We start from the raw sequence: 26,836 nt of genomic DNA on the forward strand, positions 1-26,836 counted from the left end.
AAACATTCATAATATAGCCGTATTTTGAAAGTAATCCCTACCACAGCCCCAAATACATCAACGGAACTAGAACATGGGTGTATCAAGGTGGCATGTTTATCCTGCTCCTATTGTAGTACTGCTCATCTATACAACTTACACAGTGATTAAAGGTCTCCAAGACAGAGTTCCCACAGGAAGCGTTGACACACATCCAGCAGTATGAGGCAAGACTCACACCTAGCTATCCAAAAAACCTCTCCCCTCCAGGCTGTAAACCTGACCGCAAACGTAATTGAATGGCTTATGAACCACCTCCCACGCTTTCTCCACTTACCACCCAGCTATTTCACGTAGGCAGCAAGAAAAGGATTTTCAGGCGTATGAACATGCCTGGCTGGAAGCTGCAGCTGTTCAGCGGTTGATTTATCATCTGTTCAGCTTCTCTGACACAGGGCTGGCAACCCTTGTAAGAGTGGGGGAAGATGGAGTGGGAAGAGGAGACGGCTGGTAATTGACAGCTGTTTCAGCCTCTGCAATTTAATTGGCTCTGAATGTGCCTCAACACCCTAAATTTGGCTGACGCCCAGTGTTCATCAGAAGAGGACGTAGAGCCACGAAGAGAGGAAGGACTGAGCAAAGTGGAAGATTTAAGGAGGAAAAGAGAACACAATTTAGCCTATTCAGGGTTACTCATGCCAGGCCTTCTCTAATGGGAGACAGAAGCCATTTTGAAGAAGGTAAAAGCCCATGTTTCCAGAGGACAGATTACAAGAACACCCCAAATCAAGCCTTGTAAGAACTAGAAACTCCTGTTCTGGATTTCTACTCATCTCCCCATTGTGATCAGCTCCATTAGAGACGAAAACTGTATCTCTGCTCTCCTCTCCAGGAATGTACTTACTGCACAAAAAGGTAACAAGAGCACAGCTAAGGAAATGATCTCCCCTTTATCTCCTCCCGAACACTGTCTCTGGGTGACTAGTACACTCTGAATCTCACTTGTTAGAGATACACCTCCTTGGCTGGACTGCCTTTCTCTCACATCCCTATCCAGCTCAAGACCATGGTTTCTTCAGTTCTTCCCTCTTCCCACCTTCAGCAGATACAAGTCTAGTCAGACATACTGCTGAACTCAACTCTCCGTGCCTTCTCCATCCACCCTACGGGCTGCAAAGGCTTTAAAGGAGGAGATCAGAGCTGGTGAGCGTGCAGGAAGTGATGCATCAGAGGCTTGCAGCAAGATTGTGGGTGACATGAATGAAGGTCATAGGGGACAAAATCCTGCAGTGTCCTAGGGCCTGTTGGTCACCTTTCAGCTGCTGTGTCACCCTGGTGGAATCACACCCGTGGCAACTCCCAGCTTCAGAGAACAGAACTAAGGTTGCATCACATGGGTACGCTGTATTAGTATCTTATCATTTCCAGAAGTAAACAGAACTATATTAAAGGTATTATATAAACTATCTGTCTTTATCTGCGTTAATGAGTTCAGAGGGCTTGTTAAAAAATATAGAAGAGCAAGCATTGGGCAACACTGGCCTGTATACATCCCACTTACATAATCAACTCAATCGCCATTATTTACCAAAACATATGAACTATTCACAGAATTGGAATTGCAGTCATCAGGCTGTCAAAATCATCATCTACAAGGTTACCAAAGACTCCAGCACTGTCACTGTTGCCAAGTCAAAGATGTATTTGGCTGAAGCTGAAACTGAAACATAATCTTCATCCAAGAGGGAGCTGTGGTTGTGTTCTCTGAGACAAGCAGCCAGATTAAAACTCTTTATAACAGATTAATTAAATGACCTCAGAAGTAACGAGATTACATTTTTAGTCATTAGTTCTATAACTTTGAAGTTAAGCCTTACCTTAAAGAAACTGAATTAATGAAAAAAGAGTAGATACAAGGACATTGTATTACTGCCTTAAGACAGGCAATGCTAGTATAAGGCATTTTAATGTGACATTAGTGATCTGAATTTGAACTTCCCCATGGCAAACAAGGCATTGTGTCTCCTGAGGTTAGGATCTCTTCATCACTGCGTCCTCACAAGCTCACCAGTGGGAAGGAAGCTCTACTGAAAACACAGCAAACTTCTCTGATGATCAAAACTACATTTGACTTTCAAACTTTCTGAGAGTATTACATTCAGTGACTACTTTCATTCAGTAAAGAATAACTGAATTAAAATTCACAACTCTTTTAAAAAAATCAATCCTTGCAACGGAAATTCTCACTTACTACCTTTAGAGGGAAATTCTCACTTTAAGGAGACCAGATTAGAAACAGGCTTTACTTAGCTTTCTTAACGGAGATGCCAGAAACAGAGGGGGTAAGAGCTGATGTTAGAAGATGATAGTTTTTCTTGTGCCACAACAGGACATTGGATGTTACTTCTTCATATTACACACACTTATAAGGTAAACACGCAACATTGTATAGGAAAACCACCTGGACACATTCCTGTGTGACCTGCTTTAGGTGGTCCTGCTCTGGCAGGGGGGTTGGACTAGATGATCTTTCGAGGTCCCTTCCAACCCCTGCCATTCTGTGATTCTGTGATTTTCTGCAGAGATACTGCAGTGACTTGCTGCAAGCTTCAACGAATCATCAGATACATGAGCAAACTGGCGTATTAACAAACCACTTATAGGTTTCTTAGAGGAGACTTCCTTCTTCTCCATATTCTTAAAATGTGGACCCCTGAGTAGGATGTGCCCAAAACTTCCATCCCATGCCCTCCATTACACTCACACGGTATTTGCTGCCTTGACCCCATAGAAAGAACTGATAAAGCACCATTGTAGCTCAGGAATTCTGTCTACAGGAACACAGTTTAAGTCAGTGAGAGGCAACCCCTTCTGAGAAGACTGTAGCTGCTTCAGGAAACAGCCTGGCCCCTTCCAAGACAGCACTGGGATTGGCAAGAGTCTCAGGAATAGTGTCTCTCCTCAATCAAAAGCTGCTTTTGAGTTATTGCCTCTAACACGGCAGCAGTCTCTACCTGATAGATCTTAAAATGAAGTTGGAGATAATTTTAGCAAAGTGGCAAATCAGGCCCTCCTGAAAGCATTGATTTAAAAGATGGCAGTAGGGCACGGAAGGAAATAAAGAAAAACAGGTCATGAAACAGATGAAACAACAGAGCTTGGAATTGTGAGATCAGTCTTCGTCTCTTTTTTCCCTTTTTTTTCATCCTCCCTTCTTTATTAAGATTTTTTAACTCAGCAGCTTGAATATGCGATTTTCACCCGTTGCGTGAAAAGTCAGAACGCGGAACTAAAATGCTTGAGATCTGGGCTCTACAGCCTCCTCAGTACTTCAAAGTGGATCTACAAAGCAACCATTTTAACGACCAGCGTACCATACCAGCTAGGCTTGAGGAAATACTGCCAGTCCTTGCCTCTCCTTGCTGCACTCGGGCAATCACAGAGGCAAGACTGCAAAGTATTCAGGGCAGCAAGAAGAAGGAGGCAGTATAATTCTGTGGTTTATTTTGTACGGCATTTATATAAAGAGAACAGAGTTGAGGGTCCTGTTTATTTGTCTGTACTCAAGTTCAATTAAAAACAAAACAAACCAAAACTATCCAAAATCCTTTGGGAAGATTTTGGACTGTAAAACCAGGGACTGCTATCAGTAACTTGAGCGGCTGAAATCTGTGCTGAAGTTCTGTATACCTGGTTGACCACGCAAGTTAGAAGGGTGCTTTGGTTTCATCAGACGGAAATTCTGGTGAGCATGCTTTTATATGAGACAAGCTTAACAGCTCTTTTATGTGGTTTGGTTTTGATTAGTCTATTGTGTACCTTTATGGGTATTTTGGCTGTTATTCCTGTCAACAGATCTGTTTCTTAACAATAACAAATGAATGACTTGCTCTTTCTAAAAGACTTCCAACAATAAACATTAGGCTGTCACCTTCAAATCAGCTTCTCCTGCTCTGAAGTCTAGGGGTATAACTAGAATACAGCTGCATCAAATACAACTGCCCTCTGCTAACAAATGACAGTCCTGTTCTCTTACCCTCTCTCCACTCCCTTCTTAGTGCCAGCTCTGATCACAAAGGAAGCTCATTCAAAATGAACAGCTGAAAACTATTCCTTTTCTTCCTAGTGCAGTTTTCTGCTGAAATAACAAGTTAAATTGGCTCACTGATCAATATAAGGGCTTTTGCAAGGGAGCAGGGAAAGGGAGCAGCAGGATTATGGTGAGCGCGACCTCTCCTCTTCTGTGGCAGTAGGTTGTTAGATCACCTAAGATGTACTACACACCTGCATTGGAAGGGCATTGGAACTGGAAATCCCTGAGACTATTTGTCATTATGCATGTACAACCCTCCTCTCTGCTGTGCTGTAGTCAGGTAAGGGCTGTATCCAGTTGATTGACTGGTGACTTCTGGCCTGCTGGAGACTGTGAGTACCCTGGGGAGAGGACACTCGGTCCATACGCATGCTGAAGCTGCTCAAGGAAAAGGCCACATCACTGGATTAGAGAGAGAACAGTTACGAACATCAATCTGGAAGGCTGGCTGTTAAAAGCCGATCTTTAGACCACAGGAGAAACACAGCGTGTTTGCATTTGATCCCGCTCCAACAGCCATATGCATTTTACCCAGTGATCACTCTCCATCTGTTACAGAAACACCGCCCAGCACAGGCCCTGTGATCCAAGACCAGTAAAAAACCTCGGTATTCAGTGAAAATGTAGTACGGTGCTTCCTTGGTGCTAGAAAGGCAAGCAGGAGAGCCTGCCCTGGCTTGTGAACTGCGTGCTTCTGCCGGTACGCACGACCCGCCCGCCTCCGGGCCTCCCCTTTCCTCCAGAGGGTCAGCACAGCCCTGCCCAGCCCCGCATGCCCGGCTATTCAGCCCCTCTAGAAGTAAGCCTGCCTGTGCTCGCTCCTCATCTCAGTTGCTCCTCCAAATTCACCTTTTGATTTCTGTGGGAACAGGCCCGCACCTCTCCAAAGGGATCACACCCCGGCACGGAGAAGACAACGCGGAGCCCGTGGGAAACCGCCGCTGGGCCGCGGCTGGCCGCTGACCCCGCACCGCGGCCGCTAACGGCGGCGGCCTCGCACCGGCTCCCGCCATAGCGGCCGAACTGCGGCAGCGCTGCCCGCCCCGCCGCCCGGCGGCGCCCAGCGGCGCCCAGCCCAGCGCGGTACCTCGCCGCCGCCCGCCGCCCGGGCCACAGGCGGGCCGCTGCGCGCAGGCGCGGTAAGCGCCCAACCCCCTCCGCCCGCCCCAACGCTTCCGACGTCCCCCGGGTGCGCATGCGCGTGAGGGCGAGCGCGCCGGAGCGGGGGAAGCCTCGCCAACGTCCTTCTCCCTCCCCCTTCCCACCGGTCTCGGCGGGCCTGGCCCCTCCCCCCGGGGCGGCCAGCGCGCATGTGCGGTTGCCAGGGCGGCCGTCTCCAGTGAAGGTTTAAAATCTGCGGGGCATGCGCAGTGCCGGTTCTGGCCCTGGCGAGGGGGACGCCACATTGGAACGGCGAGGGGAGCGCTCCGGGCAGCGCCGGGCCGGGTACAGTTTGCGCCGCCTCCGCTCCTCCCGAGCCGCGCTCGCCTCACTGGGGTCTGCCCACCCCCCCGCCCCGTCTCCGGCCGCCCTCCCTCCTCCCCGCGACACATGCCGCTGCTCCCGGCCCGGGTCTAGCGCCGCTGCCGGGCCCGGCGCGCCGAGGCGAGGGAGTGCGCGGCGGGCGGTGAGCGGGCGGCGGCGCGGCGCTCTGGCCGGGCCGTGAGGGTCGGAGGCGGGCGGGCGTGGATGGATCCCCGCGTGGCCTGGATCCAGCCCGAGCAGAAAGGCCCCGCGAATGCGCTGTGGATGCAGATCTGGGAGACCTCGCAGGGCGTGGGGGGCCGGGGCGGCGCCAGCTTCCCGCACTACCTCTGCCTTAACTCCCCGGCGCTGGACTCCGCCGCCGCCTCCTCCCCGCCCCGCGGCCACAGCTGCGTGCGGCTCGGGGCGCCCGGCGGCGGCAACTGCTGCTCCTCTTCCTCGCCTCCTTCGCCTTCGCCTTCCCCTCCGGCCCTGCTGACCGGACTGGTTCCCGCTCCCACCGCCGGCCCCGCGGCGGTGAACGGCGGCAGCGAGGGAGGGCGGCGGCTGCAGAAGTCGCCTTCCGTGTCTTCCTCGTCCTCCTGCTCGTCGGTGGAGTCCGGCACCGAGAGCCCCGGCTTCTCCTCCTCGGGATCGTGCAGCGGCGGCGGAGGCGGCGGCTCCTCCTCTTCCTCCTGCGGCCCCCGGGCGGCGGCGGTGGCTCCTCCCGGGCTGCTGGGCAGCGGGGCCGGACCTGGGGAGTTTTTTAACTTCCACGAGAACAAAGTGAACGGGCATCACCAGCCCGCGCATCTGGCACGCAGCCCCCACCCGCCGCCGCCAGCGTCTCCCCAGCAGCACCAGTACCACCCGGGCCGTAGGAAACGGGAGAATAAAGCCAGCACCTATGGGATGAATTACCTACTCTCCGGCAGCCGTGGCGTCGCCATCAACTCCCCCCACCAGCAGCGGCAGCCGCCTCAGCCAGCACTGCAGAGCCCCGGCACACCCTGGAAGACCAGGAAATACAGCCCGGGCGTGCAGGGGTGAGCAGCCGGGGCCCCTGGGGCTGCTGCAGCCCGAGAGGAAAGGGGGACCTCGGCAGCCTCTCCTGCGGCCCATCTGGGCACGGGGGCGGGTGTGTTGGGGTCTCACAAACTCCTCTGTAGCCGGCTGCGGCAGCGAGGTTGATGATAGGGTATGGTGGGGCACGAAACGGTGTTCTTTTGTAAATCACCTTGGTCTGTGCCGGCTGGGTGGCTCCTGGCCGAAGTGGCGATGCAGGCAGCGACTGGGAACCCATAGATAGAGGAGGTTAGGCCTTGTTTTGTAGTAGGTTGAGAGGTGAAGTTGTCAGGCCACTATCAAACGGCATCTACAATAATTAAAGCAAAGATGGGTGGGGGAATGCTTGTCAAAGCTGGTAGGGGTCAATTCAGATTGTAAAGGGAATGTGGAAGGCTTCAGTTCAGAGCAGCTCGAAAAACGTCCTTGCGCTAATTTTTAAATGCCTCTGCTTAAGCTGTGGCGGACTGGTTACCTTGGGGAGTGTTAGGAACATCGTTTGAAAGGGAAGTGCCCAATTCTGACTGAAATAAGCATGAAAGTCAATGTGGTCTTAGAACATTTTTGAGGGAAGTGTTCTAGCTCTACAATAAGTTGAGGCAGCAGGTATACGAACTGAAATTTTGGCTTTCTAAAGAAAACAGTTTTATGATGTTTATCCTAGTTTGTGGCCATAATTTTCGTATATAAATGAGTTGTTAGTAAGGCTGAGTATTCACTTTGGTTGGATCGGCATGTAGGAGGGACTAAACTTAAACAAAGCAGCTCTGGCATGCTCCATGAGATTTCTGTATTTCAGCTGTCAAATTGCACTCAGTGAAGGGGAAATGTTGCTTTCTAATGTTAAGGTTATTTTATTCATGGAAAAAGTGCTAACTGCATTGATTGTCCACCGCGGATTTCTGATGTAATTTCGAAAATAGGTTCTTGTAACTCCTGAGATCTAAGACCCTTGGATGCTTGTGGGGTAAAGGCACTGCATATTTGTAGAAGGAAACAGATAAAGATAACAGCGTACCCTTTCAGAGCTGGAGAAATTAAAGCAAGAGATTTAAGGACAGTGCCTCTTCTCTTTTCGGTGGTAGTTGGGCGTTGAGTACATTAAAGTTATCCAGAAGTGTTAAGAGATGTTTTAAAGTTCTGGTTTTGCAAACCATAGCCTCTCCTGGGGAGGACAAGACTTGTGACTACTGCTTTTTAATTCCAAACTGACACTGAAAATGAAAATTGCTTAGAGGAAGCTGAGATCTGGACGTTTAAGAGGTGTCATATGCTAGGAGCTTTGGGTCCTGTACTGATAAAATGTGTGTCTAAAATTCCAATAGTGTCTTAAATTTTTAGTATCTGAATTTTTGTTTTATTTCCATAGAGATGCAGTAGAACCCTGAGCTAACATTTTAGTTTTTCTGTGTAAGATAAGTCAGTGTCACTGAGGTAGATCTCCAGGCAGATGGATGAGGGAGTTGCCCGAGGTCACCCAGCAGGTCTAGGGCAAACCTGGGAACTGATCCAGGCACTGCAGGTTCTGTGTCCCCTAGCTGTTAGGCAGTACCACCTATGCCAATCACGTATCCTTATCTTTTATGCTCTGCTCTGTTGTCTTCTGTTGGTTTTCCTTTAATAAAGGTTATGTCACTTTTCGCTTATAAATTGATATAGAATCCATACACAAGGAAATTGTTTAGCCGAGCTTCAGTTGCGCTATTCAGTTCCATAATAAAGGTTGTCATTTTGCTAATGTGTTAATGATATTTCTTGGCTGTATATCTTTGAAAGTGGAAGCTGTGTTTCCTGATCTTCTGCAAGGATCTTTATTACTACAGTGAGACCTGATGCTAGGAGTGTGACACCAGTAACTATAGCGTGTGTGATCCCATAGTTCCATCTTTCCTTAGAGTAGCAGGGAACTAGTGCTGAAGTAGAGCATGGAAGTTGAGACCATAGACTTAAATGAGAGAAGCAGTTTCTGCCTTAAACTTTGAGTTCTGTTACCCAAGGTGAATCTTGGACAAGTATGTATTTAAAAACAGTTTTGTTTGGTGTTAGAAATTTTTTTATGAAGTACTTATGTGATTGAAATGATAAAAATATTGTCAGTGATGGAGCGGTTTTAGGTGTCTGTCTTCTGCAGTAATACCTGACTACTGGTGAGTTTAACTTATTTTTCCTGAAGCCAGGCTGGTCTATTATTTGGCTGTTCAAATAAAAATGTACTGAAAAGACTGGGGTGGGAACAAATTCCTATGGAAGTTTCTTCTGGATCCTTTATGTTCCTGATTTGTTGCCTGGTGTTAACTTGGCATCGCTTCCATAACTGCGATGGTCTATTGACAGAGCATCTTCAGTGGTGTCAGACTGGTGTATGCAACTGTCAAAAAAAATGTGATCCTTACAAGCTTTGGTTGCAGTCTGATTTGGACATAGGTTATAGGAAGAGGCCTAGATCATAGATGCTCTCATGCTTATATTATGCATGAATGTCAGAGCTTACTCTGCCATGAGCATTGTTCTCTGCAGAATGTTCTACAACAGGCTGAAATTTCCAAGTGATAAGCAGTAACTCACAGCGTTATTGTGTTGTCTTTTGGTAACTGACTAGGAAAGGTAATCTCTGCCCTCTTCCAGGCTGCAGTGGTACTTTCGGTGAAAGATCTGCATGCTCTGAAGTAGGACTGTGCTCTCTGCATTCTCATTCAGAGCTGGAGATGGTCTGTAGCAGTGCAAGTAGTCATTTTTTTTCAAATAGATCATATTCAGTGGCTGTGTGGTGGTAGGTGTGGTGATGTTTAGGAATGCTTTATGTTGTAAAGGCTGTGCTTTACTCTGTTTTATGTACGGCATTCCTTTTTTCTAGTGCACTCATCCCTATTGCTTTTACCACCTTCTGACAGCAGCATGCCAGTCTTTGTGTTGTAAAGGAAATTCTCCCTCTCATAAAACACAAGAGTGAACAGCCATGCTTGATTAGATTTTGTCCTAAAGCTGTGCTGTAGGATGCCCTAGATTGGCCTGTGTCATCTTTTTCCAGATTTTTGGAAGGTAAGGAGTGAGGAGAACGAGCTGTATTTATTCCAACGCTTCAAGAGAGTGATTAGTATAGCAACAATGTAAACTCTTAAATGCCTGGGTTTAGGTTAGGAGTGTGGATGACAAAATGATTCATTTCGAGTGTGATGCAGATAAGCATCCTTCAGTATTATGAGGTTAGCTCGAACTGTTGTGACTGATGTTCAGAACTAGATGTGGTTTCTTGCTACTGTAAAGTACCCTCGAGTGGTTTTAAATTACATCTAGCATCTTAGGGTCTACTACCTTCTTCGTACATCAGAGTAATACCTTCTGTTTCTGTAAAGTCAGTATTTTAAATATATCTGACTAATTTAAGCATCCAGAGAGTTTAAAAGTGGTGGAATTCCAATTCAAAATACGAAATCAAGCTGTTCTAAACTTTTTACTGAGAATTCTATTGCTAGGTTTTCATTGCTTGGGTACACAGCTAATAGGGCAATCTCTCTTAAGACGTAACTAATAGCTTGTGAATAGTATAAAATCATATTTGATTTAATTATTCTGCTTCTTAATATGAACTTAACAAAGTAAGTAAAGAATTAAGGCATTTTTAACAATATGAACGTGTTCTGCTTAATACTTTCAACTACCTAATCAGATTGATTGTAGATGTTAAATGAGATTATTGCTGAAATACCTGGCATATCTGCTTGGCACTTTACAGTGTTGTGCAGAAACAACAGAACTGGCTTGTTGAGGATTAGTGTGGATACCACAAGTGTTATGGTACATTGGAATGGTGCTGCCTGGACTAATTAGCATTGCAAAGCATCTGAGGACTTACTGCGTTCATTTTTCCCATCTCGATACTTGTTATCTTTAACCATTTCTTGATGACAATGCAAAAATTCTGTCATAGAGCACAAGAGCTCAAACACCTCCATGTTTGGCTAGGCTGAAGGAAGCTTCAGGCCAGCATTTGTCAGGTGACCATGGCGGATACCCGGGGAGAGTTCTTATAAGCAAGGTAAGCTTATGACAGTGCTTCCCCAGAAGACTTGCTTCAGGGTTCACTGGTTTGCAGCTGAAGGATGCTGTGTACCAAAAGTGATGTCCAGAGGTTTATTTCTGTAGCTGCTCAAAGGTGGTGACGTTACTATATAACAAGTCTATATTAAGTTTTGTTTATTTTTTCACCTGTGTGCTGAAGTGGTTTTAATTCCAGTATTACTGTGTTTTTTGCTTTTATGGTATATTGCTGAACTTTGTTGACCGAGATAAATTTAATTGCTGGGTTTTGTGCAATGCACTACTGAAAGTGCATTGCATTCAGGACCTTCCATACCTCTAGTTCTGTATTTCACAACCCTTGCTTCTTATTATGCTGCTGTCAGAGCTGGACAGCGTGAATTAATGGGTAGGGTTGCCACATTGTGAGCCCCTTTTGCAGATTTTATTTTGATGTACTTTGAGCTGAGAAAATGCAGACTTTGGAAACTCTGTGAAGCCTTTGCTGTCTGCACTGGGCTGTCCAGCATTTGTAAAGGCTTAAAGGGATTCCCAAGGGTGGTATTCTAACTCTTCCCTGTACTTGACAGTGCTGTCTTGATCTAATACCTTCTAATAAAGAATCAACACAGTGGGCTAGGCTTCATCCACACTGCTGTTAAATCATTAGTGTCTGTTATCTGCAATGTTAGGTGGATGCCTGTAGTGAAGGTCTTAATGTAAGAGGCAGGCAGTGCTGGCAATGTACACTGGATTCCTGTTTCATCTGGCTTTTGGATCAGGGCATAACTAGGCAGCATATACTGTAGTGTGCAAGGGGGAGGGCAGGAGTAGTTGCCTGTTAGTCATAGTAAATTTCTGGAGAGAGACTTGAGAGAGCATCGGGTTGTGGTTGAACAGATTGTTTTCGTGCCTAAAGGTTGGTACGCTGCAGAGTTCAAGGGTAGCTGCTGGATGAATTGTCAAAAGAACATAACATCTCTTTTTTGCGGTCGACCAAGTTACCTAGAGTACATAAAGCTCAAAGTTCCCTTGCAAAGGGGAGCCTACCATAGAGTTAGACTGAGGCTTTCTGTAATGCAATGAAAGGAATATTTTGGCAGCAGTAGATTTGAGAAAGGACATAGTAGTAGAGGTCAGAAAGGCTGAGCTACAGTGGTAAAACATGAGAAGGCTTTTCATGACAGATACTCACATCTGTGTGTAGAGGAGAATGGGACATGTTTGGAGCAGTTTAATCCTGGCATCAGCTTCATGGTGCTTTTCACAGTTGTTAGGCTTTGGCAGTAGAGGTAATTGGCACTAAGAACATAAACAGCTGTATCGGGTGAGACCATTAGAGGCTAATGCCAAATGTTGGGAGAAGAATATACCGACATGAGCCTGTGGTGATATTTCCTGGAATAATCTCTCAGATTTAAGTGATCTGTGGTTCTTGGACTACCTGGGCCACGTGTATTGTTAAGCTTACTGTGGATTTTGTGTATGAATGTGTCTCATGTCATCTTGAGCTGGTATGAGCTTCTGGGATCAGCAGTGTCTTGCAGCAACGTGTTCCTCAGTTAAGCTGTGCATTATGTATAGATGCCAGGTTTTTTTGTCCTGAGGCTGTCACTGGGGTTGTAGTTGCTGCAGTCCACAGGTCTGTGCATTAATGAGGCAGTCCATGAGTGCTCTTTGCAGCTGACTTGAAAGAGGGAAGGGAGAAGTTGAATCACCTGACAATTGTCTGTTTTTTAGTCTATTTAATCATTTCTTCTATTGAAGCTGTTTGCTGCCTCTAGATGTTTATCACCGCTGCATGTGTTACGGTTCTGTTGTATCCTTGGGACTCGTTGAACCGGACCTGTGTGTGGTAGTGTCACAGTATTCCTACATCTTGGGCTATCTTGTTCCATCTTGGACTTTGTTTCCTGATTACTAGCATGGTACTGACCTGTTCTTTTTGGCCACTGAGTGTTGAACAAACCTTTAAACAGAATTCTTATTTCAAGATTTTGATTCTCAGTGTTTAGAGCTGGTGCAGAGCCCCTCATTGCATCTTTGTGAATACAGAATTTTCTCATATGCTTCTATTGTGCTTATATTTATCCTATCTCAAATTCTTCTTGCTACTTCATTGTGCAGTCTATTTTAATGTCCAGTTCTTGAGTTGGCTTATTCTAGATAACCTTGCAGCCTTAATTTTCTGCTTTACTATTTGTCCCATTGCCAGATCAGATATGAGGATGTTGACTAGCATAGGGCGCTTTGGGTCTTCATTAGTGACCCTCCTTTAATATGGAAACTAAGAGTTCCAGCTGCTTGGTTTCTGTTTATAACAGTTCTTTATTTACATGAAGGTCTTCCCTCTCATCCAATGTCAGCTTAGTTTCTTTGTAAGTCTTCGTGAGGACCATTATCTAATGCCGTTTGGAAATCCAAGTAGGTAACAGGATTTCTTTTGTGGTTCGCTGATTCTTGCAAATAATTCCCAATTGTTTTAAGACACTACTTCCATTTATGAAAGCGATGTTGACGTCTTGATATAATCATAACTATTCATGTGTTGCATTGATTCTACTTTTGACTAGTTTGATTATTGAGTGTCAAAACTAATGCTTTTAAATTAAGAAAAAGAAAAATTGCTGCTTAATTCTGATACAAATGCAGTATCAAGTGAGTGGTGCTTTTGATGAATATCAATTATCAGGAATAGCTTTTGCTGTGAAGTATTTTCTACTAAAAAGTTGGCTTGGGACAAGTTCTCCCTGTGTAGTTAGGGATCAGGGAAACCTCTGAGGGATAAAAAAAAAAAAATTACTAGCTTCTCTACTTGTCGTGTGTTGTGATGACTTAACTTTCTCTTTTCTGATCACTTAATTCACTTAAGAGAAGCAGGTTTTTGGGCTCCTGAGCTAATTTATCCTTTCTTAAGCATAGGTTTGCATCTCGTTAAGTTGTTCCTCATAATCCTTTTTGATATCCTTAATCTTCCAATCCTCTTTTCCTGCTTTATACATGACTTCAGTGTTTCTGAAGACATCTTCTGATGGAATCCTGGGACAAGGTAGTAGAAGTTCTTTTTCACTAAAGTCTGATTAGTGATGCATGCTTTTGCTAAACAACCAGTGTGGTATCTTTAATAGTCTCTGAAACACCTTATTCTTTTGGTTGAGATTCTTAAGAACCTTCCTCTGTATGTGGTGAACTGCAGCAGTACTTAAATCCAGAAAAGGCTTTTCTAGCTTCTGTTGCCTTGCAGAGAAACTGACTTTGAATGTGCAGGGTTTGCTGCTAGTCATGCTTTGGTTGCATTTTGAATTACTCTGCTGCTTGAGATTGTCAAGAGTTGCCTCTCCTCTTAAATATTGCAGTGGCTAACCTAGTGTAATGCATACGTGATTTACATGGGCATAATTAGTCTCTCGTCACTGATGTGTTTCTGTTGTTGCAACCTTTCTGACTTGTCTGGGATGTTAATCGCTTGCTATCTTTGGGCATTTGGAAGAGAATAGTATTAAGACAGGAATTTCAGTGTTTAGCGGTTCTATTTATTGGCATAGCGAGCTTGCTGATTCAGTTCCAAGGTTTAACGTATGCTATGCTCCTTCACTGATGCAACAAAATAATTATGTGATGTTTTCTTGATGTTGTGGTGAACTCAAGCAGCCTAAATCAGGAGTAATGTACAGCTGTTCAGAAGCTTACGTAGCAAATCTATTTTGCCATGTATTAACTTGAAGGTATATATCAGTTTCTTTTCTAGATTTTTGTAATAAAGCTTTTTCAAAGTATGTTTGGCCATTAATAAGGCAGTTGGTTGAGTTTTATTGGCTTCACATACTTTGCAAAAATAGATGAATTTTTGATTCTTTTTCAAAATGTAAACAAATTCTGTTACTTAAGTCTGGAAATTTTTGGTGTAAATCAGTCCAATAAGCTTAGTTTCTTGAGTGCATGAACTGTTAAAGCGCTCCTAAGAGGTAAAATTTGATTGGCAAGAAACTCAATCTGACATCAGAACTGGCTCTGACTTGCAAGAATATGGGGCAAAGAGGAAGCTTAGGAAATAAGAGCAATACAGTCTCCTGTGGAAAAGGTACAATATGTTTTATAAACTACTCTCTGTGTTCTGTGGGTGAGAACGAAAGTACTTTTTCCTTCCCTCCTTAGGAGCTAACTGGCAAAGTAAGCTTGAATCTTACTTGATTTTAGTATTTAGAGTACCTGCCTTTAAAACACTTCACAGCTCTGATTCATAAGTTCTGTATAGTTTAGATTTTTTTTTATTCTGCCAGCCTTTGAGTTCACTACCTTCCATACAATTACAGTGACAAAGATAATTGCAGTCTGAATTATGTGGTAGTATGAGACTGATTTGGTGTGGCAGTGTAGTCTGTGAACGTAGCACCATGTTTTCGTAGCTCCTGTCATCTGTAAGCCTGGAACGTTGCATAGGGCATAGAGTACTGTTACCTGAGTGCTCCTGGTAGTGAGGAGGACTGGTTTAAAAAAGTAAAGGCACCTTATGGGTGTTGTGAGTGGGTTGGGAAGAGAAGAATTGGAAGTTCATCTCCTCAGTCATAGTTCTAATTTTGCTACTTTTGTAGATGTCTTAATCCTAGATCATATCGGAAGAAGTCTGTATCTCAGAATATACTATTGCTTTCAATCATATATATTCTCCTTTGTTTCACTAAACTATGTTCCTGAGTTTTAGCCTGTAATACTGATTTCAACTATTGAATGCATTTGATTGTTGTAGTGTAAGATTTCACCTGCATTTCCATGATAATGCCATTGCGCTTTGCAGTAGTTGTAGGTGAAGATTTCTGAAATATGCAGAGTGGCTGCTGAGCCTTTCACTATTTAGTCTTGAGACAGTGGAGTCCCCAGGCACGTTTCAGAGTTCACACTGCACTGAAAGAATGTATCCTATTATTTGTAACCTTTATTTCAACAAAGCTTCTCTTAAAATGCTGCCTGTGCCTTTCCATTTCTTTACCTCCCTCCCCTGATCACTTAGTGTTACGCCCACGTGCTTTAACTGTGGCATCTATTCTTTCCTTTTATAAGGGTTCTTGGCTGATGTGTTAGACTTTTCAGTTAGAAAAATTTTCGTACTAGAATGAGTATGTTTGTAAAAAGAATCAGTTGTGCCATGTAAATGATGCAGTCATGTTTCTGTATGTTCTTTTAGAATAAATTAACATGCTTAGTAATGTAGACTTGATATTGAAACAGGATGCCTACTCGAGGGAACAAAGTCTCTCTAGCATTTCATTCACCTTCTAGTTTGTTGATGCTGTTTGAGAATTTCATTTCACTGCATTGAAGTTAGCCCTTGAAGTAACAAGTCAATGTTATATATAATAATAGTTGTAGATACAGTAAATGATGACTAAAGTAAATGATCTCCTTTCTTAAAAACCTGCCTTTAAGGAAAAACTTTTTAAAAGTCTGAGAATGTCTCCTGAGTATTACTTTAACTTGAATACTAGAAGTGCTTCTGCCTTTCCTAAAACAGTAAAACAGATAATTTTTTGGTAAACAAAAGGTGTCAATTCTGTTGCATAGTTCAGCCTGTAAGCAGCAGATGTTTACTGTGCTTTGCAGTAATAGCATTAGTGAATGGTAGGTTCCTCCAGGCTGTTAAGATTAGCAAGCTGAGTAGTGTAGCAAGTACAAGCAGCCCATCTTCTGCATCCTTTCGTTTCTAATCTTTTCCACCTTACATTAAAAGTACAGTTACATCTCACCAACAAGTTTTGTTCCCAGTGTTTTTACAAATATAATGAAACCTGATTTTTTTTTTAGCGCAGTATTTGGATATCACTACAATGTGGAACTGATGTTTCTTCAATTAGAGGGAAATCTTAGAAATATGTCTACATCAAAAAGACATTTTTGTGAAGTATCACAGCAGTAGTTATTTGCAGTTTTTTGGTTTTGTTTGGCATCGCCTGATGCTTTTCCATTAAAAGCAAACATGACATTCACCTGAAAATTCAAATTGACTTCTTTCAAATTTGGCAGTGGGTGTTCTATAGTGTTGAGAGATGGGAAACAAAAGCACTTAACATATAAAGATTCAGTGTCAGAACTCCTCAGGTAGCACTCGTATTAGTGTACTTTATACTTGAGAATGTATTTTACACTTCACACTTTGAGTAGTTGGGTTGGAAGGTCACTTCCTGCATGAATGAATGGCTAATAAAGGGCTTGAGTGGTCAAAGGAGTCCCCATTTGTCAAAGTGGACACTTTCACATCAAGGAATACTCAAATGTCCCTTTTATCGCCCTCTACAAAAACTCATTAAAGCCAGTGGCCTGTTTCCAAGTCCGTGTAAACTTCCGCATACACAGAAGTAAGAACCCCTGGAAGTATAAGCGTACTTGAAGATTTTAATTGTTCTTGTGCTGCTTCATGTTTGGATCATCGTGTAGTTTTTAAGACTATGCTTTGATTTTTAAAGAACATAATCTTTGGGAATCAGGAATTGAATTTGACTTTCACTGTAGAGCCAGTAAGAAGGTTGGTAAATGTCTACTAGTGTTTGCATGCTGTGTCTTTTGACGTCTTTAGCATTTAGGTAATGTGATGAGGGCTGGTGTGTAGGTATTGTTGAGATTACTGTGAGGTGCTGCCACGAAAATCAAGTATGAATATATCTGTCCCAGATCCCAAACCCTCCTTTTTCCCATATGAAAGACAATTTGTGGCATTCACCTTTCTTGAAAGTACTGCTGGTTTAGGTTAAATGATGATATTAAATAAAGCCTGTGGCCTGGTTTCGTTGATATTTATTGTAATAGTTAATTTGTCATTATACCTGATGCTACTTTCTCCTCTAGACTACATGAAGAAATAATTGACTTCTATGACTTCATGTCCCCTCGTCCTGAAGAAGCAGCTATGAGAAGAGAAGTGGTAAAAAGGATAGAAACAGTCATCAAAGATCTTTGGCCTACAGCTGATGTGAGTGTAATCTATGTGTTGATTTGCTTCTCTAGTGTAGAACTCCATTCACTTAACCTTGCTATGATCTTTCTGTGTTTTAGAAACGAACAGGTAAGACTTCAAACTTAAAGCAATTGACTTAATATCACAGCTCTTGCAGTACTTGGCAGTTTAGTTTAAAAAGTGGAGGAAACTTAAAACCTAGGTTTCAAGTTAATAAAGGCTACTGGTAATTTTGTCATTTTGAGAACTGGGGATGTGAAGAACTGTCCACTTTGAGTGCATTTCTTAAAGTAAATGCTTATTAAATTAATTGTCCTGGCATAACTTCATTTTGAATATAAAAGTGAGACTGGCTACCTATGTATCTGTTTCTTCAAGGAGTCCTGACTCTGTGGGTATTTGTAATTGCAAATATTTTACAAAAGAACAGTTAAAAACCCCAGATTTTTTGTACTTTAAATTTGACATTCAGCAATTCATTTAGCCCTGCTTTAGTGGGAAAATTAGACTTGACTTCCTGAGGTATCTTGCAACCAAAGCTGTTGTATTTTTAAACCCTTTATTGACCAAAGACTAAGTTTCCTCCAAACAAAAAACACCCAAAAGGAATGTTATGTAAAGTGTATCTCTAGCATCAGCTTTTGGATTACCAGTTTTGTCATAGTCACTAAGAAGCAGAAAAACATTTCAGACCACTGTGATTTCATAGCCTTCCATGATGAAGAGTGAGGGCTGTGGCCACAGTACTGAGCTAAAGATACTGTAAAGCTCATCTACTTCATCCTCACCTGTGATTTTCCTTAGTAGTAACATTTTTCTAGCTTGTGGGAACAGATGTAAACACCAAAATGGCCAAGTGTTGCCCAGCCTTTTCATAGGTCACTTCAAAGAAGTGAACTTGTAAATTGTGCTCTTCTGTAGCAGAGGGGGAAGAACATCTTAATTCTCTAGACTGGAAGCATACTAAGAGTGTTTGTTGTGCATGTCTCTTCAGCACGCCGCCTTTCCCACACGCACAAACACCTACCGCAGTTTCACAGTCATCCTTACAGTAAAATCTGGAGTATTTGTGTTCATCTGAATTACGTGTTTAGATGCACTTGCTGAGTTTTAAACCTAAAAATTTGGAAAAATGTTTCTCTTAAACTCTTCCAATTTCAGTACATCTGTCCTGTGAGGAAAGAAGGGAGCAGGAAGGAAGTAAGTTTATAACAGCTTATACTTCTATCAAACTGGAAATAAATAGGGAGAAGAACTTGTTTCAAAAGTTTGTGCTCTGCTGCTAGCAGGATTGGTAGTAATTTCATGTTAAAAAGAAACGATTTCCTCTAAAGTTGCATCTGTAAGAGAAAGTGCATTTGTACAGGCTTAACAGTGTGTAGTAAAGTAAGTTTGATACCGTTTTTACCGGGCTATAACCTTAACAAGTCCAGAAAAATATTAATTCTTGTGAAAGTAAAATGAAGTGAGCATTCATAATTACAAGATATTTCACTGCTGTGGTTTTTTTTTTCAGGTCCAGATATTTGGCAGCTTTAGTACAGGGCTTTACCTTCCAACTAGGTAAGTAATAACTGTTATATAAAACTTTTATATAACACTCGTCTTCTTTTAAAGTAATGCTGAATTTCAAAGGGGAATTTAGATTGCAATGTGTAAACCTATCAAACTTGCAGTAAAATTTTTGCCTAATGTCCCATGTGACAAAGGGAAGAGTTTTTGAATGTACAGATTTGAGATTAAGTATTTGATATATCATTGTATTTCTCTAGGCACTTACTGACCCTTTGGTCAATTACCTTTTCCTAGTGTCTGGGGTTAGTCTTTGGCTCTTTGTTTTCAAGGTGCAATGAAATTGAATGTTTGATATTTCCTGGGTAAAGTTTGTGTTTTGTTAAATATGGTGAATTACTGAGACTGTCTCACTTAGCACAGAGTTACTGTACAAAGTCAGAGGAGTCATCACAGCTATGTTTTCCTATTTCTTTTTGGAGAGCAAAATGTCTTTTTTAATTCTGTGTTTCATATCGCTTAATGGTTCAATAGATGGATGTGGAAAACCTGTGTAGCTGTGTCTTAAAGACTGTGTTGTCTTTACGTCAATTAATTTTTCAGTAGAAAAGCACTGGAAATTTCATTTCTATGAAGAACAATCACTGATGAAAATTGTTTGGACTATTAATATGCCTGTCGACATGGGTAGATGAGGGATGGGATTGGGCTGTAGAAGTCAGAGGGGAGGGAGCAAGAAAGGTGAAAGAGAAAGGAGCTCAAAGAACTAGTCAGAGAACTGGAAGCAAGAAACTAGAATACTACTTGGGGTCCTAAAGCACACTGGACTATCTCTTAGTTAACATTGCTAAAGGACACTTATTTGGAACCTAGATTAAAAGTTGCAAAATGATCACCCTGGAGGACTTGTAATATGTAGAATGTCAATTTTACAATTTTTTTTCTGATGGAGTATTATGCTTTAGACTTAATGGATCTTATGCTGTGTGCTTTTTGTCTAGTGATATTGATCTAGTTGTTTTTGGGAAATGGGAGCGGCCCCCTTTACAGCTGCTGGAGCAGGCACTGAGGAAACACAATGTGGCTGAGCCATATTCCATTAAAGTACTTGATAAAGCTACGGTAAGTACTAGCCTTTGGAATACTAAACTGAAAAGCTTTGAGACCCCTTAAGATATTTGTGATAGATAGTGTTCTTAATACAAATGATACTGTCTTAAACACAATGTTTTGCATCATCTGTGCAAGATTTTGGTAGAATCTGCATGTGCTTAGCAATAGCACTACATCGACAATGGTATTTCTGTGTATTGTGTTGCTGGAAGGCCATACTTAATACTTATGTTGTCAATAAAGATCTGAAAGTCAGTATTTGCAAAATATCTAGTAAAATAAGTTAAGTATTTGTATAGAGTTTTTCTACTGACCTTTGAGAGGACTTGATTTAGGCAGGGGTCAGTAACTAAAGCTGTCTAGCTTGAAATCCTGATTTTTCAGGTTGTCTTGTTTCTGATGGTATAGCGAAGTGTTCCAAACCTAACATTTGTTTTTCCCTTCCAAAATAGCTACTTAAGAGCTTTATTTAATTTGTGAAACTGATGTGTAATATCTCTTGCATATGTCTTGTAAGACTAACAGATCACATTGAATATACTAAAACCCGACAGCATGAGAATTTTATGTTACTGAGCAATTGGTACAGAATGATGCTATACTGCTGCTCTTTTTTGTTTTGTTTCAGATATAAGAATACAAGAAGTTGAATTTAAAATATATGTTATCAGCTGAAGTTTAGGTTGTGATTGTAAGATGATTTTGTAGGATATTGCCTTCAAGGTGGTGGTGTAAGACTGAACTACGTATTCAGTAGTTCTATAATAATTTACTGCTGCCAGCAGAGGAAGTAGTGCTACTCCTGCTTTGCTTTTATCCGTTCTGGGTTTCGTTTGACTCTGCAGTGAACCAGTTCAGCTTGATAAACCAACAGACAGTGCTTTATTTTTTCTGCTAGGCTAGTCTTGTGTCAGTTTAGCAGTGAATGGTGCAGTGCTGGGTCAAATGAGTGCAGTTCCCACAGGTTATGGGAGTAGAATGTCTCCGGTTAACAGCACAGAGTCACTAAATTAAGTAAACTCAGTTCTCTTACAAAGCACTAATATTGCGAACTATGAAGGAAGATATCTAATAGCTATGGGAGAGTACACGAGTGATCATAAGTTAATGTGATCATACATGCCTCTGTTTTCAGTCATCTCACTAAAAAGCGTTTGCTTGTCGGTCAAGTTAGGATTGTTATCTTTTCTCAAAAACATGTTTCCTTGTCTTGATAGTTGAATTCATTTGGACTGATAGTATCCATGTGTCTTGAGTAAGCAAGTGGAGAATAGCACCAGTGTTACATTTCTGGAGATTCATAAAACCTTGTTTTAATCTTTTTCAGGTACCAATAATAAAACTTACTGACCAGGAGACAGAAGTGAAAGTCGATATCAGTTTTAATGTAGAAACTGGTGTGAAGGCAGCTCGATTTATCAAGGAATACATGAAGGTATCCCAGAGAGGTGGTGAAGTCTCCTCTGGAGACATTCAAAACCTGCCTGGACGTGTTCCTGTGTGACCTACTCTGGGTGGTCCTGCTCTGGCAGGGGGGTTGGACTAGATGATCTTTCAAGGTCCTTTCCAACGCCTGCCATTCTGTAATTCTGTGACATTGTGAATGTTACACTGCTTACCAAGGGTGTGCTAGATACATGCTAAGCTTTTTTGGTATGGCTTAACATTATATTAGTATCTGTTCAGCATTGCCTTGTGCTAGGTGTTTGTGTGGATAAACCTGCACAGTGAAAGGACTTCTATGTCGTACCTAGATCTGCAGATAGGTACTAAACTTTGCTTCTGAAGCAAGTCTGTTCAAGTTTTGCTTACCTTGTGTTTAAGCAATGCTTGATTACGAATACTGTTTTGCTAAACGATGTCTAAACCAAATCCTTCTGTAGCTATGTGCTTAAAATGAAGTTTACTTTTATGCTCTGCGGTAAAAGTACTGTTTAGAGGGAAAGCTTTGACTATGAGTGACAGTGGCAGTCAAAGAGATAAAAAAATCTTCTTGTTTGGGGGGGTGTGTGGGGATAAATTTGATATGTGAACTGTTTGAGCAATAATAGTTGAAGACTAGTCATCTGTTTCTAGAATTAAAAAAAGTTTCAGTTCTTCCTGTGGAAACACTATAGCACACTACTGAATAATATTTTTGCATTAGAAGATGAACTTGTGTTGAGATTGTGTAGTTCTTTGTTTTGGAATGTTGGCATTATCATTGACAAGACTTATTTTGCTTTGCAGAAATATTCTTTGCTGCCTTACTTGATTTTAGTATTAAAACAGTTCCTCCTTCAGAGGGACTTGAATGAAGTTTTTACTGGTGGAATTAGCTCTTACAGCCTAATTTTAATGGCAATTAGTTTCCTGCAGGTAAGTCTGTTCCTTGTTTGTTTCTGTGTTCTTTAAAATATTTTGGTTTCTGTACTTATGCCCTGTTATGGTGCTGTGTCTTTAGACTTCCCTAGCAATGCAAAGCTTTAGGGCTCTAGCTGTTTGATCACTGGCAGTTCCTATGGACTACCTCTCAAACCTTTAAGAACTTCTAATCACTGTGTGAACTGAAACAGCAGCAGGAGCCTTGTGAATGGCATAGAGGCTGTGTATTGCTTTCTGTGCTAGCACCTGTGATGTGGATTATGGGCAGCCTACTCAGTACCTGAATCATCTTACTGGTGTTTTGTAAATCAGCCAGGATGCAGTTTAAGTCTGCTTCCCAGACTACTAATACTGAATGTACAGAGTAGTTGACTTCAGTGTTTATTAAAATTGTGAAATCAACCAATCCAGTTGTTTTTTAATTGTATGTTGGTCAGGTTTTGACATACTTTAAACTGGCAGATACTGTAGGTAACTGATGAAGTAGCTAATGAGTTCTAACTCTGCCAATACATTTTTTGTGACAGTAAGCTTTGTACAAGTAGGATGAGGGACAATGTTAGTGTCTCTCAGCAGCTGTGATAATGGAAAAAGCTACATATTCTGCTGCTGGTATTGATTAATTGAAATATTGCTATAGATTTTGCATATTGTATATAATATGGGGAGACTGAGAAAAGAACTGTATTTCAATTGGGGTAAATGGATTCCACCCTGGCTTCTGAAAACATTAAGACTGGATTTTTTGTGAAAAATCAGGTATTACTGTTACTAAGCCGTGATGTAGTATGCAGTACTTCATATCTTTTGGCCTAGGGAAGAGAATTTACTAATCCTCAAAAAGCTGGAAGAGGAGGGAAGAAGGAATTCTTTGGCTTCCAGATACTGCTGAAGTGCTGCCCCCTCTTGGTTATGTGAATGTACTTTAAGTATGTGAAGAATTAGTGACTCAGTTCAGATTTGTGTGAAGAGATTCTATTCAGCTGTTTAAATGAGGGCTTTTTGTTGCACTGTGTTATGGTCTGAAAAGCATTAATTTTTAATAATTAACAACTGTTCTGTCACAGCTGCATCCAAGAATTGATGCCAGAAGAGCTGATGAAAACCTTGGAATGCTTCTGATAGAATTTTTTGAACTCTATGGAAGGAATTTTAACTACTTGAAAACTGGTATTAGAATAAAAAATGGAGGTGCCTATATTGCCAAAGAAGAAATCATGAAAGTCATGACTAACGGATACAGACCATCCATGCTCTGTATTGAAGATCCTCTCCTGCCTGGTAAGATTGTACACTTCTTGCACTATTTCGGAGCTCTGGCTCAACTTGTGCTCTCACAGCTTATGTTCGTCCTTAAAGTCTGACAAGTGAGTTAAGCTGCCCTGTGAAGAGACTGTTGCGGGTGTTGAGGTACGGTTATGAGATGGGCTAATGGATAAGGACCTGGAGTCTACCAAGATTCATAGCCTGAGTAAACTGGCTTGCACGCGAGCAGCGCAAATACATAATGCATTGGAGATTTGTGACTGTGTTGAGTCTATAATAAGATTCTGTGACAGTGCTGAGGGGTAGCAAAAGAAAGAGGTCCAGGAAATCCTGGAAGGGAGTTTGTTCATAGGAACAGCTCTCCGTTGCTTGTTGAGAGAACGAGAATGGGAGATGTGGCCTTTCCTGTCACAGTCTGTGATGCCATACTTGAGATGAATTATACCATATGGGAAAGAAATGCCCCAAATGAGGTACCTGTCCTGCGGGGTGGTGCCGTAGAGACTGCACAGAAACATGGGTGTATATCTGTGAATGTGTAGCAAGGGAGCAGCTGTATTATGGTGGTGGTGTGAAGAGCGGTTTGCATAACTGGCGGCTGTGCTGCACAGGGACCTTTAGAGAATGCCAGTTACAGTTGCATGTACTTTTTAAAGTAACCAACATAATTTTTTTTTTAAGATTTAGTTTTGATTCAGTAACCTTCAAAGTAATCAAGATTAATTTTGGCTGAGCTCCTGAAAAAAATTTCCAGCTTTGTAGTACTTAGTTTGGATTCTATTTAGACTGTCACAAGTAATTGAAGTTCCAAAACAGCTTTTTAACAAAGTCAATTTTCAGTTAATTTGGACTTCAGCATTGGTATTTCTAGAATGTAATTGGCACTCAAACTCCATATTGTCGCATCTTGTGGATAGACTGCTTATGTAGAGCATTTTTAAAGCAAATACCATGGATCAGGAGCTGAAGCCTGGCACCTTTTAAATACTGAATATGCTAAATGTTCATGGTTCTCTAGAACAGGTTGTAAGCTAAGGTACTCATTTTGTCTAACGACATCTCGGGTATGTTTGTAGGTCTGAGTTTGTGTCCATCATGACTCTTGTACTAGGCCAGGCATAGGTGTGATTTTGCAGAACTTCCATTGTGTTATTGAGATTTCCTTCAGTAGCTGTGTACTGACTTGCCTGAAGACCCATTTGAGTAGCAACATGAGCCACATTTCTTTAGAGTCAAAAATATTTACTGTCCTCCAGTTTTGTTCCTTCCTCCTATCTGCTGAGGACTGAAAGAGAAGAAATTATGTATGCTGCACAATGTTTTCATCACTGCTTTGCAATTTTTTCTTATCTTTGACTCTTAGAGAAGAAAAAAAAAAGTTGCAGGTCTAGTAGGGGCTCTGAACTGTTCCTCCTAGCATAAATCTTGCAGAGTGAAGAACTATAGTTTAGAGGAAAGATGCCTAGTTACATGCTATTAAAGAGTTGATAAGAATTACATTTTAGATGAGGTTATATGGGCTGAGATAATGTAATTGTTACGGGAGAGAAAGTGTTTTGGCAAGCGAAGTGAAAGCTGACAATAACTTGGAGCTGTCTGACCACTGTGTCCCATAGGGATATTTACTTGCAGCTACCGCAGAGCTTCAGAACTTGCCTGATGGAACGAGGAGGAAAATTACATAGAACATACAGGATGGCTTTTTGAATCTGATCTCACCAATACACCCTCCTTAGGACTAACCACATACTCCTACAGTATCTAAAAGTACTTATCAAATGTATGTAGATAATGTCTAGAATTCTGTTGGCTTAGTTCTGTTACTGCTGGTGTTTTGGTAAAAAAACAAACAAACAAAAAACCAAAACCAAAACCCACTTTTGCAAGGGTTCAGCTCCTTGCCCAGTTGGCAAGTCATCATCTCTGCTTGATTAGATTGTGGTCAGATCTGCTCAGTGTCTAACTCCGTGAGGGTCAGTGCCAGTACTGTGGAGAAGGTGAACAAGTATTTTGGTAGAGATTGGACACAGATGTTTTTTGACTTTAATTAACATAAGCTGCTGTAGAGTTTTTCCCTCAAACCTGTATGCACAAGTTCTTAATCTTTTTTTTGAGATCCTTTTTTAGCCTGATCGCAGCACTGTCTAAAGTTCTGGTTAAGCCTTGGAAGAAGACTTCAAAAGACAACTTCTTAATCCATAAATCAGACAAAAAATTTGGGGGTGAAAAAGCCTTTCAGTTTCTCAAGATTATCCAAGTAGTGTAAAAGTCCCTCCTACGAGCGTATGCACTAGTTCGGCAATAGAATGCCAAAAGGATAATTCATAGGAATAACTTTAGACAGTCTTGTAGGGGACAGGATTAAGTTCACTGTGATTAGTGCTTTTAAGTTGGAGGAACTGCTTTTTCTTCAATGTGAAATGGTGATGTCTGGCTAACAGATAAATGATGTCATCAGAAGGATATGGTACTTAAGTTCTACTTGCTCGTACCCTCTGTTAGTTCCTAGATTTGGAAGGAACAGGCGTCAACCTGTCTTGGTTGTAGTGGATCTTGCTCAGATTTTCTTGGGTGCTGTAGGGTTTCCTCTGAGATTTTTCAAGACTGATTATTGGGTGCTAGAGGATTACAATTTCTTTGATTTGAGAACCAAAATTCCGAACCAAAATTCCAACAAAGATGTTGAGAGCCTGCACTTGAAGTGGGAAGTGTGTTGAATTCTGCTTTTGAGATGTCAGACTAATCTAGCTGGTGGTGCATTTTAAAGTGGCAGTTTATACTTGATCTTCATACATAGCCTAAGATTCTTTGTCTTGAGTTAATGTCCTACAACTAGGTGATGAGATGAAAATCTTTCCCTTAGCATCATCCAAAGAAAGGAGTTTCTATAAACACCTTGTAGCTACCACCATTTCAGTTTCTCAAAGCAGTTGTCCTTTCTTTGTGTAAAAAGTGAAAGCATTCGTTTAGGAGAACTGTAAAGCCAGGCACTCAGAATTCTGTTCACAGGAACATGT

General features: G+C 42.0%; 1 protein-coding gene across 1 annotated transcript in view; it reads left to right on the top strand.

Annotated features, from left to right (window-relative positions):
- The first annotated feature begins 5,761 nt into the window (after positions 1 to 5,761).
- Positions 5,762 to 26,836, top strand: part of TENT4A (terminal nucleotidyltransferase 4A) — a 56,719-nt gene continuing 35,644 nt past the window's right edge. The window contains exons 1-7 of the mRNA XM_086468865.1: positions 5,762 to 6,582; positions 17,456 to 17,579; positions 19,081 to 19,127; positions 20,078 to 20,198; positions 21,517 to 21,624; positions 22,419 to 22,547; positions 23,621 to 23,834. Coding sequence (XP_086324991.1) covers positions 5,762 to 6,582; positions 17,456 to 17,579; positions 19,081 to 19,127; positions 20,078 to 20,198; positions 21,517 to 21,624; positions 22,419 to 22,547; positions 23,621 to 23,834 — 1,564 coding nt within the window. The remainder of the gene's footprint in view (positions 6,583 to 17,455; positions 17,580 to 19,080; positions 19,128 to 20,077; positions 20,199 to 21,516; positions 21,625 to 22,418; positions 22,548 to 23,620; positions 23,835 to 26,836) is intronic.

Source organism: Leptosomus discolor, chromosome 8 (assembly GCF_034619465.1).
Source record: "Leptosomus discolor isolate bLepDis1 chromosome 8, bLepDis1.hap2, whole genome shotgun sequence".
Lineage (NCBI taxonomy): Eukaryota > Metazoa > Chordata > Aves > Leptosomiformes > Leptosomidae > Leptosomus > Leptosomus discolor.